Source organism: Podarcis vaucheri, assembly GCF_965113315.1.
Source record: "Podarcis vaucheri genome assembly, chromosome: 2".
Classification (NCBI taxonomy): domain Eukaryota; kingdom Metazoa; phylum Chordata; class Lepidosauria; order Squamata; family Lacertidae; genus Podarcis; species Podarcis vaucheri.
The window spans coordinates 111,167,498-111,185,300 of NC_138760.1; the positions used below are offsets into that span (position 1 = coordinate 111,167,498).

Here is a 17,803-nt window from a genome sequence, read left to right on the forward strand (position 1 = left end):
CCTTTTGATGGTACCCCCTCTTGTTGCTCACCCAGTCGCATGAAGCAGCACTTGAGACTGGTGAAATAAGAACCCTTCCTTTCCTTGCTACACCTTCTCCTCCTCAGCGTCAGCAGAAAGCGTCCGTCACATGCTGAAGCTTTTAATACCAGAGCACAAAGGGTGCTTGTTAGTACTGGCAGAACACGGGGCTGACCTGCCTACGACCCTGTCAGTCTTCGGATCAGAAAGTGGGGGGGGGGAGAGGAGAGAAGGTCTGCATGTGCCAGGATCCTAGCGCTGATGATCGCATCAGGAGGACTTTGTCAAAGGAATACTGTTAAGGAGAAAGCGGAAACAGGCTACGAGTCCCTGATCCGGTCCAAGAGCTACAGCTCTCACAGCGACTGCTGGCGTCTCCTGCGAACGGTCTCGGGAGCAAAGAACAAAACTAGGTTCGTGAAGAAGCTGGATAAATGGATGCTATGATCGCACTTGCATTCAGTGGGCCGGCCCTACCATTAGGCAGAGCAAGGGATGTGGGATGGGCGGTGGCAGTGAACACTCCCCCTTCAACATTTCCCTTGAGACCCCCTAAGCTAGCCTAGGTAAAGGTAAAGGGACCCCTGACCATTAGGTCCAGTTGTGGCCGACTCTGGGGTTGCGGCGCTCATCTCGCTTTATTGGCCGAGGGAGCCGTCGTACAGCTTCTGGGTCATGTGGCCAGCATGACTAAGCCACTTCTGGCGAACCAGAGCAGCGCACAGAAATGCCGTTTACCTTCCCGCCGGAGTGGTACCTATTTATCTACTTGCACTTTGATGTGCTTTCGAACTGCTAGGTTAGCAGGAGCAGGGACCAAGCAATGGGAGCTCACCCCATCGCAGGGATTTGAACCACCGACCTTCTGATCGGCAAGTCCTAGGCTCTGTGGTTTAACCCACAGCGCCACCTGCGTCCCTAGCTAGCCTGCCCGGTGCCAATTTTGCTGCCTGCTGCCTCAGGTGTGGGGGAAGCTGTTGTTCTTTTACCAGTGTTGAAGGAAGCTTCAATTACCAGTCTGACCTGTGTGTGTGTGCTGTATGTCCTTCCTTCAGGCACCAAAATGTCTTGGGCCAGCTTTGGTCATGTGTAAAGCAGTCCCCCAAGCCAGAGGAGCTCTGGAGGACAGGCCTTTGCCCACCCCATGTCAACAAACATGGAGGGTAAGACTACCCATGGCCACTAGCCAAAATGGCCACTAGCCATAGACCTCTGGTTTGCTGCTGTGATATCAGGATAGCCGGCGAGGTGGGCCTTTGGCCTGACCCCGCAGGCCTCTCCTTATGTTTATATTCTCATGCACACGTTCCAGCAGGGTGCGGCTGCCCTCCGCATGCTGCATATCCGGTTCAGTCCAGCAAGCGCTGCCCCTTCTCCTACCCACAACTCCTGCCAATGATTAACCACAAAATATGGCTGTCCAGCCAAAGGCATGTCCTGGAAGCATTCCAAAGCAGCCTCACCTGGGCACACCGTGTAGTTGATTTCTTTAAAAAGACACAAGGTGTATGTGTGTGTCTGTCGGGGTGTGTTTCAAGACTGCCTGCAAGCCACACTTCCTGCCGTCGAATGCCTTTCTGCTCGTTCATAGATATGTGTAAATATTAAGCAGGGGAGATTTCTGCTGATAACAACGCTGATGTGAAACGTGTCCCCCATTTCGTTTCTGCACATGAACTTCAGTGCTGAACAGCCTAGTTAAAAAACGCTGGCTACCATGGAGCTAGCTGTGACTAAGGAGGGGAAGGCACTCTGCACATGTTCAATTGCTGCCTTTTCAGTTTATTGCTTTACATGTCCCAGAGTGAAACTCTGCTAATGACATCAAATCTTGGGACTAAACGGAGTATCCTGTTCTTCTGAGCTGCTCTTGAGTGTTATAGATAAACTGCATTATTAAGACGAATATTACTGAAGAATACCTCATCATCTTAAGCTCCTAGAGAGAGATATTGGATTGTGAGATAAGGTGGGAGATGATAGATAGATGATAGATAGATAGGTTGGTAGATAGATAGAAGAAGAAGAGTTTTATCACTACCCTAAGGAGTCTCAAAGCGGCTAACAATCTCCTTTCTCCTCTTCCACAACAAACACTGTGAGGTGAGTGAGGCTGAGAGACTTCAGAGAAGTGTGACTAGCCCAAGGTCACCCAGCAGCTGCATGTGGAGGAGCGGGCACGCGAACCCGGTTCCCCAGATTACATGACTACCGGTCTTAACCACTACACCACACTGGCACCACATAGATAGATAGATAGATAGATAGATGATAGATAGATGATCAAGGAAGCTTGTAGAAGGGCATGAGTTCAGGTACTACCAGCATGACTTAGCCCTGCAACATAGAAAGCAATTGAAAATAATTTGCCTCAACACATGCAGAGTGCCTCTGCCACGTGTTAACCACAATCTGACATCATGCATCTGGGATCATGAATAGGGCTTTAAGGAAGCTTTGAACCCAAGCTTTTTTGGAAATTAGTCACTGATCAATAGGAGTTATACCACCATCACTCGCGCATGGCTTTGGGGAATATTTCTGGGCACAGGTCGCTACAGGGAGGTGTGGAGCGGAGACTGCAGTAGGTAGAAAGTATCTTTTGTTGCCGAGCTGGTGCAGGTTCGGCCTTGCCTTGTTCCTACCAGGCCCTGATGTGTCTCGTTCAGGACAGGCCTTCCGGCATGACTTGTGCACAGCACGCGTCTAGGCATGCTGCCACATGCAGGCCCTCACCAAACACTGGCAGAGAATATGCACATGCCAGTCACAGTCAGTCAAGAAAGCCTATATGGCACATGAAAAACTTGGTGTCTCTACAGAATAAACACACCCTGGCAGGGGTGCCAACTTGAATAAAATATTTTTTGGGGGGAGGGCAAGTAAACAGTGTTCGAAACTCCCATTGTTCCAGGCGCATTTTGCAACAGGGAATTTCATTAGCGCAAGCAGTTTCTGAGCTCTGAGCACAGTACCTTGAATACTAAGGAAAAACCATCTTCCGCAGAAACTGCTGCTTGCCTTCTATCACTGTGCCATTGAGAGCGTGCTCACTTATGGCTTATGTGTGTGGTACGGAAGCTGTACTGCCCAGGACAGGATGGGGTTGTGCAGGGTTGTTAAGGCAGCAGAGAGCATTGTTGGCTGCCCACTCTCCACCTTAGAGCAGATTTATGCCACAAGGTGCCATAGGAAGGCACTGGACATAGTAAAAGATCCATCGCATCCTGGTCACTGTCTCTTCGAGCTCTTGCCGTCGGGACGGAGATACAGGACGATGAAGACAAGAACGAGCCGTCTTAAGAACAGCTTCTTCTCCAGAGCGATCTTGGCCCTGAATGGGAAGCCCAGACTTTGAAAGTCATCTAATCTCCCTTGCTGTATTATACTGTATTGTTTAATTAATGTTTTTATGGAGCAGTCAAGTAATTTCGTTGTCCCCGAAGGGGGCAATGACAATAAAGATATTATTATTATTATTATTATTATTATTATTATTATTATTAATAATAATAATAATAATTCAAATTAAAACTGCAGAGGGGAAGGAAAGGAGAACCTTTTTCTGCCTCCCCACTTCCAGCTACTCTCTGCAGACTGGAGAAAAGACCCTCTTAAGAATATTAGGGGGTCGGGTGGGCAGGGGAAGGACTAGACCATGTGAAAAATGAACACAATGTTTTAGCTGCAGTTCATTCATTTTCAGCTTCGTATTTTTGTTATACAGTGGTACCTCTGGTTGCGAATGGGATCCGTTCTGGAGCCCCGTTTGTAAGCTTGTAAGCCGCTCTGAGCCCGGCCTTGGCTGGGAAGGGCGGGGTATAAATAAAAATTATTATTATTATTATTATTATTATTATTAGTCTCCACCTACCCCACTGTGAACGGTTTTTGCTTCAGTGTGAGTTTGGGGGAGACAGCAAGTCAGAAAAATCCACTTTCAAGCCTCCCCTCCCAAACTCTTTCTAAGTTGTCAACCTCCATGTTACTATATCTATATAAATCTATAAATAAGGCTGTGTACACATTGCTGGCTTGAAATGAAGCCAGGTCATTTCTCTCCCTGCCTCCCTCCTGCAATTTGGACCGAAGCTGGTTGGGGGGCAGGGACAGGACAGATCAAAACATAGCATTTCCTTAAAAAAAACAGGATAGATGTGCATCATAGTTAGTGTCATGCATGCATTCCATAAACCAGCGTTGGGAGCGCACTGGATGCAGCTTAAATGGGAGCATGTACGCAGCCATGGATACAAATTTTAGTTCTGCCTTTTGTATGTTTTTTAAAAAATTTTATCACAGTGTCATTTTATGTTTTCTTGTAACTTGCTTCGGGTGTTTCTAACAAAGAAGCAGGGTGGTGATGGTGGTGGAAATACCGTAATAAAGATATTCTTATTCTTATTTTTATTACCCTTTACAGAGCTTTACATACATGGGGCAGAAACACAGAGGTACATAAATGAATATCATTTGCAAGAACTAGATACAAGCATTTGAAGATGGGTTCACAGACAGTCACTCAGAACGTAGCCAGCCACTTTTCTCCGCTTGGATTACACAGGATGTTACTCCAGTGGTACCTCGGGTTACATACGCTTCAGGTTACAGACTCTGCTAACCCAGAAATAGTACCTCGGGTTAAGAACTTTGCTTCAGGATGAGAACAGAAATCGTGCTCCGACGGCACAACGGCAGCAGGAGGCCCCATTAGCTAAAGTGGTGCTTCAGGTTAAGAACAGTTTCAGGTTAATAACGGACCTCCAGAACAAATTAAGTACTTAACCCGAGGTACCACTGTATTACTATTGCATGAATCAGTGTGTCCCCCCCCCTGCTTTTTTCAGGCTGAAGGCTGCATTCTCTGATGGACAGCATTGCAGGGACCACGAACCAGTGGTGGCTGGGGCAGGGCCAGAGGAAAAAGGGGACAGGAGCAACAGCAGCAACTCTCACCTTTTAAAAATGGGCTACCTTCCAGCCACACACAAGTCAGAGAGTGCTTTTTTTCCATATATATACATACACACACACTTCTTTCCATCCAAGGAAGCAAGAAATATGGGTACCCCCAACAAAAATTTAAAATTTGGCTTTGTAATTTGGAATTAATGTGATTTGATTGGTTTATTAATAAAAATTATTTAAAAAAGAAAAAACATGGAATCTTAGAACTCCAGCATGGGAAGGGACCACAATGGTCATCTAGTCAAAGCCCCCAGCAATGCAGGAAACTTTGCCCAACATTTTGCAAACTTTTGCAATTCTGGGCTGCATCAATAGGAGTATAGCATCTAGATCAAGGGAAGTAATAGTGCCACTGTATTCTGCTCTGGTCAGACCTCACCTGGAGTACTGTGTCCAGTTCTGGGCACCACAGTTCAAGAAGGACACTGACAAACTGGAACGTGTCCAGAGGAGGGCAACCAAAATGGTCAAAGGCCTGGAAACGATGCCTTATGAAGAACGGCTAAGGGAGCTGGGCATGTTTAGCCTGGAGAAGAGGAGGTTAAGGGGTGATATGATAGCCATGTTCAAATATACAAAAGGATGTCACATAGAGGAGGGAGAAAGGTTGTTTTCTGCTGCTCCAGAGAAGCGGACACGGAGCAATGGATCCAAACTACAAGAAAGAAGATGCCACCTAAACATTAGGAAGAACTTCCTGACAGTAAGAGCTGTTCAACAGTGGAATTTGCTGCCAAGGAGTGTGGTGGAGTCTCCTACTTTGGAGGTCTTTAAGCAGAGGCTTGACAACCATATGTCAGGAGTGATCTGATGGTGTTTCCTGCTTGGCAGGGGGTTGGACTCGATGGCCCTTGTGGTCTCTTCCAACTCTATGATTCTATGATTCTATGAACATGGGGCTCAAACCCACCACCCTGAGTTTAATGCTCTACCAACTGAGCTATCCCAGCTGGCTCAGAGCACACCATGCATTTAAAACACATCCATCGTAGGTTTAGAACACAGAACTTCCCCCAAAGAATATCAGGAACAGTGACCTCCTTGTAGTTCCCAGCACCCGTAACAATTCTTTTGTGTTACAAACCTGCCTTGATGTGCTTTAAATGCATGGTGCGGGTATACCCTTAACTACTCCGCCTACACTAGGCTCCCCCAGGGTCCTGCAGGTGCACAGAATTCAGGATTGTAGCGCTGCAGCGGAAGGAGAAATTGCCCCAGCAAAAACAAAACCTTCTTTAGAGGCAAATAAGGAGCGTGGGAAAGCCCTTTACAGTCATACCTCATGTTACGTCCGCTTCATGTTACGTTCTTTCAGGTTACGTCCTGCGGCAACCCAGAAGTATGTGGGTTGTATGCGCAGAGTATGTGCAGAAGCACAAAATGACATCACGCACATGCACAGAAGCGGTGAATTGCAACCCGTGCATGCGCAGATGAGCCGCTGTGGGTTGCACTCTTTTCATGTTGCGAACGGGCCTCCTCCGGCCTTCACAACCAGAGGTACCACTGTATTTGGAAATGTGGTACTCTTGTTCAGTATGTAGTCAATGGAACTGAAACCACCTTCAGATTAGCAGGCAACCGCATGTAAAGAGACTGAGGGCTTGCCCACGCTTCCGCTTGTCCCGCTGCTCTCCTCTGGAAAAGCTGATCTTTACTGCCAAATCGCAACAAATATCCATTTGGTTTTCTGCGGAATGGCTTTTGTTCTGATTCAGTGGCAAAGAGAGGGTTTTCCTGGTGAAAGGTGGTGCGGCAAATGGAAAACCACTCAGACCCGTGCTTTCCAGGCAAGGGCCAAAGCAGAACTGTGGACAAGCTGTTACACACCCAGGAATAACAACAACAACAACAACAACAACAACAACAACAACAACAACCATCCCCACAGGGATGTGTCCCAAGTCTGAGCACTTACCCCACAGAAGCAAGTAGAGAAGCAATGCCATGGGCAGCATGGGAAGTTTCAACCTGAAGAGAGAGAAAAGAAAACAGGTAGCTCAACAGGGTTGTCCCCTTTCTGCCTCCCTCAAAAAACATTGTGGATATATTACATACTAGTGGGAAGGACCTCTGAAGGGCTACGGCTTCATTCGTGAGGGGGAAATATCAGGCGTACAAATGGCTTGAGCAGGGGTAGGCAACCTAAGACCCGGGGGCCGGATGCGGCCCAATCACCTTCTCAATCCGGCCTGCGGACGGTCCAGGAATCAGTGTGTTTTTACATGAGTAGAATGTGTCCTTTTATTTAAAATGCATCTCTGGGTTATTTGTGGGACATAGGGATTCGTTCATTTTTTTCTCCCAAAATATAGTCCAGCCCCCCACATGGTCTGAGGGACGGTGGACCGGCCCACGGCTGAAAAAGGTTGCTGACCCTTGGGCTTGAGTATAGGATGAGTGGGGTTAGGGTATGAGGCACAGAGCTCAGAAGCAGTCCTTCCCGTAAGCTGGTACCCCTCCAGATGTTTGGAACAACATCATCCACAGTACAGGCAGCGTTTGGGGAAGACAGGTGCTGTAGTGTCCAAAACTTCTGGAGGGCACCAACTGGGCTAAGAGTGGCCCAGAGAAATATCTTCTAGCAGGCCTTGAGGCCTGATCCAGGCGGGGGGGGGGGCAATCTGCCAATCTGGGCCCCATCTGCACTGTAAATCTAATGCAGTATCATACCGCTTTCAACAGTCATGGCTTCCCCCACAAAGAATTCTGGGAACTGTGGTTTGTTAAGGGCGCTGTTGAGAGTTATTGGGAGACACACACCCCTTCCCCTCACAGAGCGACCATTCTCAGAGTGGCTTAAACGGTCAATCCCTCTTCCCAGGGAATTATTGTTTATGTGAAAGTAATGTTTAGGGAAGCTTTTAATGTTTGACGCATTACTGTATTTTAATATTTTGTTGGAAGCCGCACAGAGTGGATGGGGAAGCCCTGCCAGACGGGCGGGGTATAAATAAATTATTATTATTATTATTATTATTATTATTGATGGGTTAATGTTCATATTTTCTGCACATAGTGAGTTTCTGCAAAACTTACTTCTGCAAATTGTGGTTAAGCAGCTAGCTAGACCCACAGTTGCAAGCTAAATTTGACCAGACAGGCTATGGGGCCATTTCCTGCTTTGCGCTTCCTGCTTTAGTAATAAGAAAGACACGAAGGGAATGCTTAGGTAGCAAAAGAGACACGTGTACGAAGGAGAGGGGAGGGAGTGCTTAAGCAAGCAGAAAAGGCACACGTACAGGGGACTGCTTAGCAAGCAATATGGATATGCCCTAAAAGGGAATAAGTGAAAACTTGCAAGCTGATTGGGGAAGCTTTGGGGGAGGTCTTGGGAGATGGGTGAATGCTTTCAGGTATAAGAAAGTTTGCTGATGTGTATTACTTTGCAGTCAGATTTCAGAAAATATTCTGCTGGCTGTCTCTGTGCACAGATAAAACCCTTTTCTCCAAAGAAGAAACTTTCCTGGTGTTATTTTACTCTTTCTTTGGTCCTGGGGACGCGGACAAAACGATTCCCTGGTGAAATAAGGCTTCATATTTTTGGTGCATTGGCCGGGAATCGCCCCACCCCAGAGGACCGAGGAGAGCCAGGCTCGACCACAGGTGAACAGCTCAGATCGGCGTTCGCATTTCCGGTGCACACCCTGCCAGTTTGTAGGGGGAGATTGCCACACCGTCCTGGAGTGAAAACACCTGGTCGAGGGAGAAAAGAGGCCGAAAGAAGGGAATCCGCAGCGGAAAGAAAAAGGTAAGCCCGAAGGAAAGGGCTAGGGGTCCGAGGGAAAGGGCCAGAGGCCTGATCAGCCTCACCTGGTAGCAGTAGAGTGCCACCAGGAAAGGAACTGGTCGTGCAGTAAGAGTGCCGCCAGGAAAGGAATTGGTAAGGTTTGGGAAAGGGAATGGGGCAGAGGGAATTGAGTGTTTTGTTGGCATGTTGTGTGTCAGATACTCCAGTGGATGAATTGTTGAATGAGGGCTAAGGCTTAGTGTCCCCTTGGCCGAGCGATTGTAGGGTTGTGCATTTTCTGACAATATGTAGCATGTGGAGTGTGAGAGAATTTTGAAACCCTGTTAGGAGCGGAGTATCTGAATGCTTTTTAAATAACTGGAAAACAGCCACGAAGAGTGATGATTTGGGGATTCAAATTGAAAAACAGAGACTCAGAACTTTATGTGAGGTGGACTTGCCGACCCAGGGAACTGCGTGGCTTTGATTTGCAATTAATCAACCTCCTATGGCAAATCAACCCCCTGTGGCAAAATATATTAAATGTCCACCCAGACCAGATCCCCTATATCTCTACATGGAAGACCAATGTAGAAAAGAATCTACCATGGCTAAAGTCTTGCTGTGACAGCAACACACAGAACAGGATTTGTACAGTGAAGCCTCTGGTGTTAGAAGTCCCAGAAGATGAGGAGAGGGGAGTGATTAAGCCACCACCTTACACTCCACCGACAGCCCCTCCAACAAACCCCCCAGGCCAAAATCAAGAAGCACAGGGAGGTGCTGGTGTAGGGGGAGGAGGACCTGCGAAGGAGGATAGTGAGACGGAAGAAGAGATGAGGAAGAGTTTAGGAAGACACTAGATGATATGAATCAAGGAAAGAAAATGTGGACAGAAAAACAGAAAGAGAGACTAAAGGAGTTTGTAAAGCCATTTGAGGAAGAAGTTGGATGTGAGCCCCTTGTTAATTGAGGCAGCAGAATGCTGCACCCCTGAAAAGAGGAAGAGATGGCAACGTAAGTGGGGACAGGCGGCGAAGAGAGTTATGTCTCACAGACAGTATGAGAAAACCAGGAAGGATCAGGCAGCCGGAGTAATGCCCCTTCAGAGGGTTTATGATCCACCAGCCCCTGTCCCAGCTGGACAAGCGAAGGCACCACAGACCTACACGGTCCAGCATATACCCTTTTCAAGTGCAGATGTTTGTAATTGGAGAAATCAGAACCCCTCTTTTGAGGAGAATCCAGCAAAGATCGTAAAATTGTTTGAAGGGATTTTTTTTAACCTATAATCCCACTTATGATGATGTACAATATCTCCTGGACTCACTGCTAACTACAGAAGCATTGCTTGGCCCCTGCATGAGTCAACTAGGGGAATAGAGAAGGATCCTTTTATATGGGGCAGGGAACAGCAGCAGGCTTTTCAGGATCTCAAAGTGGCATTACAACAAGCCCCAGTGCTTGGCATCCAAACCCCGAGAAGCCTTTTAACCTGTTCATAGATGAAGACCAGGGGGTAGCCAAGGGAGTCTCATGGCAGAAACTGGAAAATTGGCAGCAACCTGTCGCATACTTGTCAGAGAAGCTAACCCCAACAGAACAGAGGTTGCCCCCCCCTGTATGAGAGCGATTGTGGCAGTGGCCACCCTACTCACAAAGGCAGATAAATCCACGTTTGGACAGGACACCATCTGTGTGACTCCACAAGCAGTCCCAGCCTTACTTGACATGAAAGGCACCTAATTCCTATCACAAGCGAAAATGAGGAAGTGCCAGATGCTGTTATTACATTCACGCCTGAAGTTTCAGGTTACCACAGCCCTTAACCCAGCTACCTTATTACAGGTAGGAGAAGGTGAACAAGGGAGCTGCCCACTCAGTCTTACCTGTGCCTGTAACAAAACCCACAAACCAAGTGGTTAATATAATTGGGGCCACAGGTAAATCACAAAAGGCCCCGTTTTTGCAGTCTGTTACCTGCTGCCTAGGTGGCCAAGTAGTCCAGCACAAATTTTTGTATATACCAGAGTGTCCCATTCCTTTCTTGGGCCGAGACTTGTTAACAAAATTACAAGCCCAGATTTCCTTCCAACCAATGAGGAAAGTAATGATGACAACTGGACCAGCAGGAGAGTTTTCTTTAGAAATGCTCCTGAGAGACCATTGGTGCTTGATGATGGTAAAAGAAGAGGAGGGAATCCTCCCTGTTAGCCTGCTTCATGATGTTGACCCTGGACTATGGGCGAAAGATAAAAACCAGTACCCCATCCCACGACAGGCAGCTGAAGGAGTGTGGGTGGATTTGAAGCGATTGCTTCAACATGGAATCTTGAAACAATGCCAATCACAGTGAAACACCCCACTGTTGCCAGTGAAGAAGGAAGATGGTGGGTACCGCATATAGGCCCCAAAGTTCTGGAAAAGAGGAAAGGATGAACAGGATTTTGAAAAACCAGTTGTCCAAACTGACCCAAGAAACAGGGTCTAATTGGGTGTCCATGTTGCCCTTGGCTTTGCTTAGAGTCTGTAGCCTCCCATTGAAACGTATTCACTTGTCACCCTTTTGAAGTGATGTTTGGGAGACCGGTTCCTTATGTGTGCATGCTTTCACCTATCCCTGTTCAAGATGTGGAATTGAACAATTATGTACAGTGTCTCTCTCGAGATTTTCTCTCTCAACCCAGGCTCGAACTCCTTGCGTGACCAGTTTGAGCCAGGTGACGAGGTGTGGATAAGACTGGTCCCAGGCACCACTGCAACCGTGCTGGAAGGGCCCATCTGCTCTCCACACCCACAGCTGTGAAGGTCGCTGGCGTCACACCTTGGGTCTACCACATTCAAGTGAAGAAAGCTGCTTCAGATTGGACTGTGTCTCAGCATCCGGAAGATCCCCTCCAGTGACGACCGCCTTGCTGATATCTCTACGCACGGCTGAAGAATTGGATGGGAGGGGCGCCCGCAGGCAGCGCCCCCAACGTAGACATTTGTTCTCCAGCCAATTTAGAGGCACCACCAGGACTTTTGATATTGGGACCAGAACCCCTTGATATAGTCACCCTGTGTGTCAGGCTGCTCCACGTGGTAGGAGCTTCCGAAGTAAGGTGGAGAGGCACCCCTGAGGCCCGGCAAATAATTGAATACGAATATCAGTGGGCCCCTCAGCAGTAAAGGAATATCAGAAATGACCCCTGAATATTGGTGGGAGGAGCCCTGGCATTCTTGGGGTTGGTTGGTGGGTGGGAGTTATCTCAACCGCCCTTGTCATATGGATGTGCATTTTCTTTTGCTGGCATGAGCGTAGCCCATTCTGTCAATAAGTCTAAATGTCTAGTATGCACCCTGCCCCCAACAGATGCCTCGAGTGGACTGCCGATCCTCCCACTGCCACTTAACCGTTCCACCATCCACAATCTTTCCACCCTCCCAGATTCTCACTTCTGGCCTCAATGGATCCATCCATCACCCCTCCGTGTCCATAGGGTGAATGGGTGGGTCTGTGTGATGCAGGAAAAGAAACCTATTAGTAAAAGAGTGATTGGTGTCTCCCACTGCCAGGCCCAATAATGCTTCTATTGCTTTTCTGCTTCTGTATCCCCTGCTTGGTGCAGTGCATGCAAAACATGTTACAGAGAATGATGTCTAGGATGATGGGACCCCGCGTGATTGCTTTAATGAGAGATTATAGACCCATACCCCAGAACGAACCTAAGTATTAGGTTGTTCATAAGAAGAGTAGGGAGTGATGGGTTAATGTTCATATTTTCTGCACATAGTGAGTTTCTGCAAAACTTACTTCTGCAAATTGTGGTTAAGCAGCTAGCTAGACCCACAGTTGCAAGCTAAATTTGACCAGACAGGCTATGGGGCCATTTCCTGCTTTGCGCTTCCTGCTTTAGTAATAAGAAAGACACGAAGGGAATGCTTAGGTAGCAAAAGAGACACGTGTACGAAGGAGAGGGGAGGGAGTGCTTAAGCAAGCAGAAAAGGCACACGTACAGGGGACTGCTTAGCAAGCAATATGGATATGCCCTAAAAGGGAATAAGTGAAAACTTGCAAGCTGATTGGGGAAGCTTTGGGGGAGGTCTTGGGAGATGGGTGAATGCTTTCAGGTATAAGAAAGTTTGCTGATGTGTATTACTTTGCAGTCAGATTTCAGAAAATATTCTGCTGGCTGTCTCTGTGCACAGATAAAACCCTTTTCTCCAAAGAAGAAACTTTCCTGGTGTTATTTTACTCTTTCTTTGGTCCTGGGGACGCGGACAAAACGATTCCCTGGTGAAATAAGGCTTCATTATTATCATTATTATATGGGGGTCTCCTAACAAACCCTCAACATCCTTAGAATTCCCAGGATTCTTTGGGGGAAGCCATGACCACTTAAAGTGATGTCATGGTGCTTTAAATGTGTGGTGCAGATGGGCGCCAAGTTTTTTGGGGTAGTTGTTTCCTCCCCACCCCCACCCCAGTACAGACTAATTCACTGCTGGTCCACACATGATTTTAAAATCTGTACGGATTTACATAAAGACACCTGCAAATTGTGTCATGTGGGCTTGTTTGTTTGTGCCCTCAGGGGAACAAATTCAGCAGGAATTTTACGTGTGAGAAGTAGAAGAAGAGTTTGCAGGGCTGGGCAGACGCAGAAGTAGTCAAAGGAAAAGGCGGTTGTGTGTCCAAGTGTTGAGGGAAGAGAAATCACGTGAGAAGAAGGTTGGATCATGAGGAGACAACCGAAGAGTAAGGCCGCATACGCAGCATACATTTAAAGCACCAAGAATCCCGGGAACTGTAGTTTGTTAGAGGCGCTGGGGACCGTAGCTCTGCAAGGGATAAACCACCGTTCTCAGGAGGGGAAAACCATGTGCTTTGAATGTATGACGTATACACAGTTGTGAGGACTTAAAGGGTTTTTTGGGGGGATGGGGGCAGCTGCAAGTTGTCCCTCTAGCCCTGTGGTTCCCAACATGGGGCACATGCCCCATGGGGGGCAATTTGATTTTTAAGGGGGGGCAATTCGAGAATGAGTTATTAACAATGAGTGGCCTTTTAGGCTTCCTCCACGTGAATAGGAGTTCACTTTTTGAATAACAAGAATTATACGTCACCGGGGGAGGGGGGGCACCAGGATTTTAGAGATGCTTGGGAGGGGCATGGCCAAAGAAAAGGTTAGGAACCGCTGCTCTAGACACAGACCCCGCCACTTCCACCTCCAAAATTCCCTGCAGCTCGTGGAAAAAAAACACTCAGGAACTCCACGACACCAAACTCTACATAGTTCCAAATTTCCACCACACACACAAACACACCCTTTCGAGTTACGTAGAAAGCACACAGCCATCACCTCTGTGACACCCTCGACAGCAGAAACCTCGTTCCTCCTGCCCTGGAGGCAGATATGATGGGGGGGAATATTGTTCAAGCGGACACAGCGGCCCCCATCCTCCCGGCAGAGCCAGCTTCCTCGAGCTGCTCCTCAGAGATGCCCTTATAATACTCACCTCGGGGCTGGGGCTGCCCTGGCCTCTTCAGGTACTGACGCATCTGCTGCTGCAAATAAGGGGCACGGGAGATCTGGGGAGCGAGAAGCCGGGTCGATGTCTTCCGCTCTCCCTCGCTCGCCCCGACCCACCCACAGCCCTGCAAGAAAGTCCGCTCCTGCCCCGTCGACCAAGAGTCCCAAGTCTGCCGCTGTCCAAGCCGCGTGAGAACTCCGGCCGTGCGAACTTAACTGGCGGTGGGTAAAAATAACCCGGCTCTCCCCCAACCCCTCCTCTCTCAGTGTGGGCAAGCGGGGCTGGAGACTGATTTTTATTCAAATGGAGCCGGGACTCTGAAAGGGACTAACGGTCTCTAAGCTACGGGAATTGTCACAGCCTATTCTTTCTGCTCCACGGCACACACAGCCTGCCCTGCTGCAAGCACAGGCCCAGGGCCGGCTCGCTGGAAGGGGTGAAAAAGGCTGGAGGGTTCTTCCTCGGGGGGGGGGGAGACCAAAATACAAGGCCCCAGCAGCCCTCCCAGTCCAGCCTCGCCTGCCTTGGGGAGATGGTTGTCTGTGAGGTGAAAGCTAGCTACAGGAGGTGCACACACACACACACACACCATACATCCCCCCGCAAAAAAAAAGAATCACAAGAACTGTAGTTTACCCTTCAGAGAACTACAGTTCCCAGTGCCCTTAACAAAACACGGTTCCCAGGGTTCTTGGGGTAGGTGGGTGTGCTTTAAATGTGTGGTGTATATGTAGCTTTTATATGCCTGTTGTCTTTGCCCATGGAGTTTTCTTGGCAGGGATACTGGAGTGGCTTGCCGGTTCCTGCTCCAGGTGGATCACGTTTGGTTGAAACTCTCCACTACGACCTGTCCATCTTGGGTGGAGTGCTCACTAGAAGGACAGATCCTGAAGCTGAGGCTCCAGTACTTTGGCCACCTCATGAGAAGAGAAGATTCCCTGGAAAAGACCCTGATGTTGGGAAAGATAGAGGGCACAAGGAGAAGGGGACGACAGAGGACGAGATGGTTGGACAGTGTTCTCGAAGCTACCAACATGAGTTTGACCAAGCTGTGGGAGGCAGTGGAAGACAGGAGGGCCTGGCGTGCTCTGGTCCATGGGGTCACAAAGAGTCGGACACGACTAAACGACTAAACAACAACAATATGTAACTTTAGTCTAAAATCTGACTTTTTCTGGGTGAGGGTTTGGTCTCTCACTGCACCTGCCAGTTGCCACAGCTCTGCTGAGGGAAACGTGCAGATATCAGGAGTGGCTAGAATTGTGCCCATTGCTCATTTCTGCTCCAGTCTGCTCAGCGTAAGAATGAGGGTCAAACTTGATTCGGTTTGCATTTAAAGGAGAACCTACTTCATTTGCAGTTTCCAAAACAATTCGCGAACTGAAACAACCTTAGCCTCTGAAATTTGTATGTCTCCAAATTTTGCAGCTGTCTAGCCAAGGAATACACGGGGGGGGGGGCAGGGGGGAATGCATGGACTGGGGCAACATGTGCATAAAAATGCATACATACAAAACTAGGGGAAATTGCTTTGCAAAAATGTGTATAATAGGCACAATTTCACAGGCAAGTATATCAGGATAAATTCGCACTCGAATGCCAATGAATTTTCCCGGGGGCCTTTGAAAGCAAAACAGCAAAGCGTTTTGCAGAACTGAGCTTAAGGCTGGAAAAAATGAGGAAACGAAGGTTGACAGATTTACCCATCCCTAGTTCATAGAGAAGCTCACTGCAATTTGAACGGCATGCTAAACAAGATCAACACCCCAGATTGCCGGTCCCCTGGCTGGGACAAGAGTTCACGGCCTGGTAGCCAAGGGAGCCCGTAGCGGCCGCTGCCGAGAAAAGAAAGCTGAGCACACAGAGCTGGCTTGGCCCGAAATTGGAAGCTGTGGGGACAAAAGAGGTGGCCAAGCCCATGCCTTGCCCAGCCACAGTCCGTTCCCAGGGAGCCTGGCAGCAGCCCGGCAGGAATTCACTTGTTGTGTCTTGCACCAGGCTTTCTCATAAAAGCACCAAGAATAGCTTATCCTCTCCCATTCTAAGCAACTCTCCCTGCCCAGCCTCCCTTCGGCTTTGATGGGATGCTTCACTTTCGCAGAGGGGGCAGGGTGGGAAACAGCCAGTGGCTCCCACCCCCCACCTACCCCTTTACGGCCTTCATCAATGGCTTCTCCAGGCAGAAAAGCAGAGCTGTTCCTGAAGCTGGGCTTTTTAAAGATATATTCTCCATTGGCACTGGGTTGCCAGGGGGTATTCCTCCTGCTCTGCACTGAGGATGGGGAGTATAAAGCCTGGAATGGGGGCAAAAGTCCAGAGAGCCAGGAACCCTAGCCTCCCCTGAAGACAAAAACAGGGGTTTGGCAATGAACACCGAGAGCAGGCCAAGCCGTCGTGTGGGCTATGCATTTCCACCATGTGAGGGCATGCCTGGGGATCAGGTAGCCAGCTGATGTACTCAGCATCATCATGTGCTCCACCAGCAGAAATTAAATGGACAGGCCCTTTTATTAATGTGTAGCAACAGGCAGTGGCGTAGCGTGGGTTGTCAGCACCCGGGGCAAGGCAAGTAATTTGCGCCCCTAACCTGTGGATTTGCGCCCCCTAACCCTAACCCCCAGATGTTGCGCCCGGTGCGGCCGGCCCCCCCTGCACCCCCCACGCTACACCACTGGCAACAGGATTATCCCCCACCCCCGTTAATGATACTCTGCCTGCAATTAAGTGGTGGCCACACCTAAGAGAGGGGGTCTCAGGTTCTTTTATCTTTTCATTAGTTGTTGCTGCTCACCTGTGAAGGTATGCAAGCAGCCTAGACTCCCTGCCCTGCTGGGCTTCCATCATCATCATCATCATCATCATCATCATTTATTATTTATACCCCGCCCATCTGGCTGGGTTTCCCCAGCCACTCTGGGCAGCTTCCAACAAAATGCACACGTCCTGATCAACTCAATCATGGACATACCAAAATTATTAGGGTACACTGAGCCAGGTATCTTGATAGCTGAGACATGCTGATTACTGTACTGCAGACACTGCATTTTTACATTTCTCCCCCAAAACGGAGTGTATCCCCCCAAGGGTTAAGTTGATCCTACACTAGCTAGATACAGTGGACACTCGGGTTGCGAACGTGATCCATGCGAGAGGCAAGTTTGAAACCCGTAGTGTTTGCAACCCGCAGCACCGCGTCTAAGCATGCAAAGCGTGATTTAGCGCTTCTGCGCATGTGCGAGTGCCAAAACCCGGAAGTAACCTGTTCCACTACTTCTGGGTTTTGGCGCATCCATAAACTGAAAACGCGTAACCCGAAGCGTCTGTAACCCGAGGTATGACTGTAATGGGAAATTTATACCAGAGAAGTCTGGTGTCTGGTTCTGTCCTACAAACAGGAGACTCCGAGGATATGGTTAACCTATTTCCAGGGCCCACAAGACAACTGAAATTTCATTACACACGTAGCACGAGACACTCAGGCTGCTAGACTAGGGACTTGGCCACACTTCTGCCTAGAAAGCATGAGTCTGAGAGGTTTTCCATTTGCCCTTGCCACTTTCCCCAGGA

The 17,803-nt window shown here is 48.6% G+C and overlaps 1 protein-coding gene across 3 annotated transcripts in view; it reads right to left on the minus strand.

The window, feature by feature from the left end:
• LOC309524565 (laminin subunit beta-1-like) overlaps nt 1-17,803 on the minus strand; it is a 76,384-nt gene that overhangs the window by 56,440 nt on the left and 2,141 nt on the right. For 2 of the 3 annotated variants that reach the window (XM_082209186.1, XM_082209184.1), the window contains exon 2: nt 6,908-6,960. In XM_082209186.1, coding sequence (XP_082065312.1) covers nt 6,908-6,947 — 40 coding nt within the window. In that variant the 5' untranslated portion in view covers nt 6,948-6,960. Of the gene's footprint in view, nt 1-6,907; nt 6,961-14,221; nt 14,339-17,803 lie in introns of those variants that run through there. The other variant, XM_082209185.1, reaches the window with a different exon arrangement.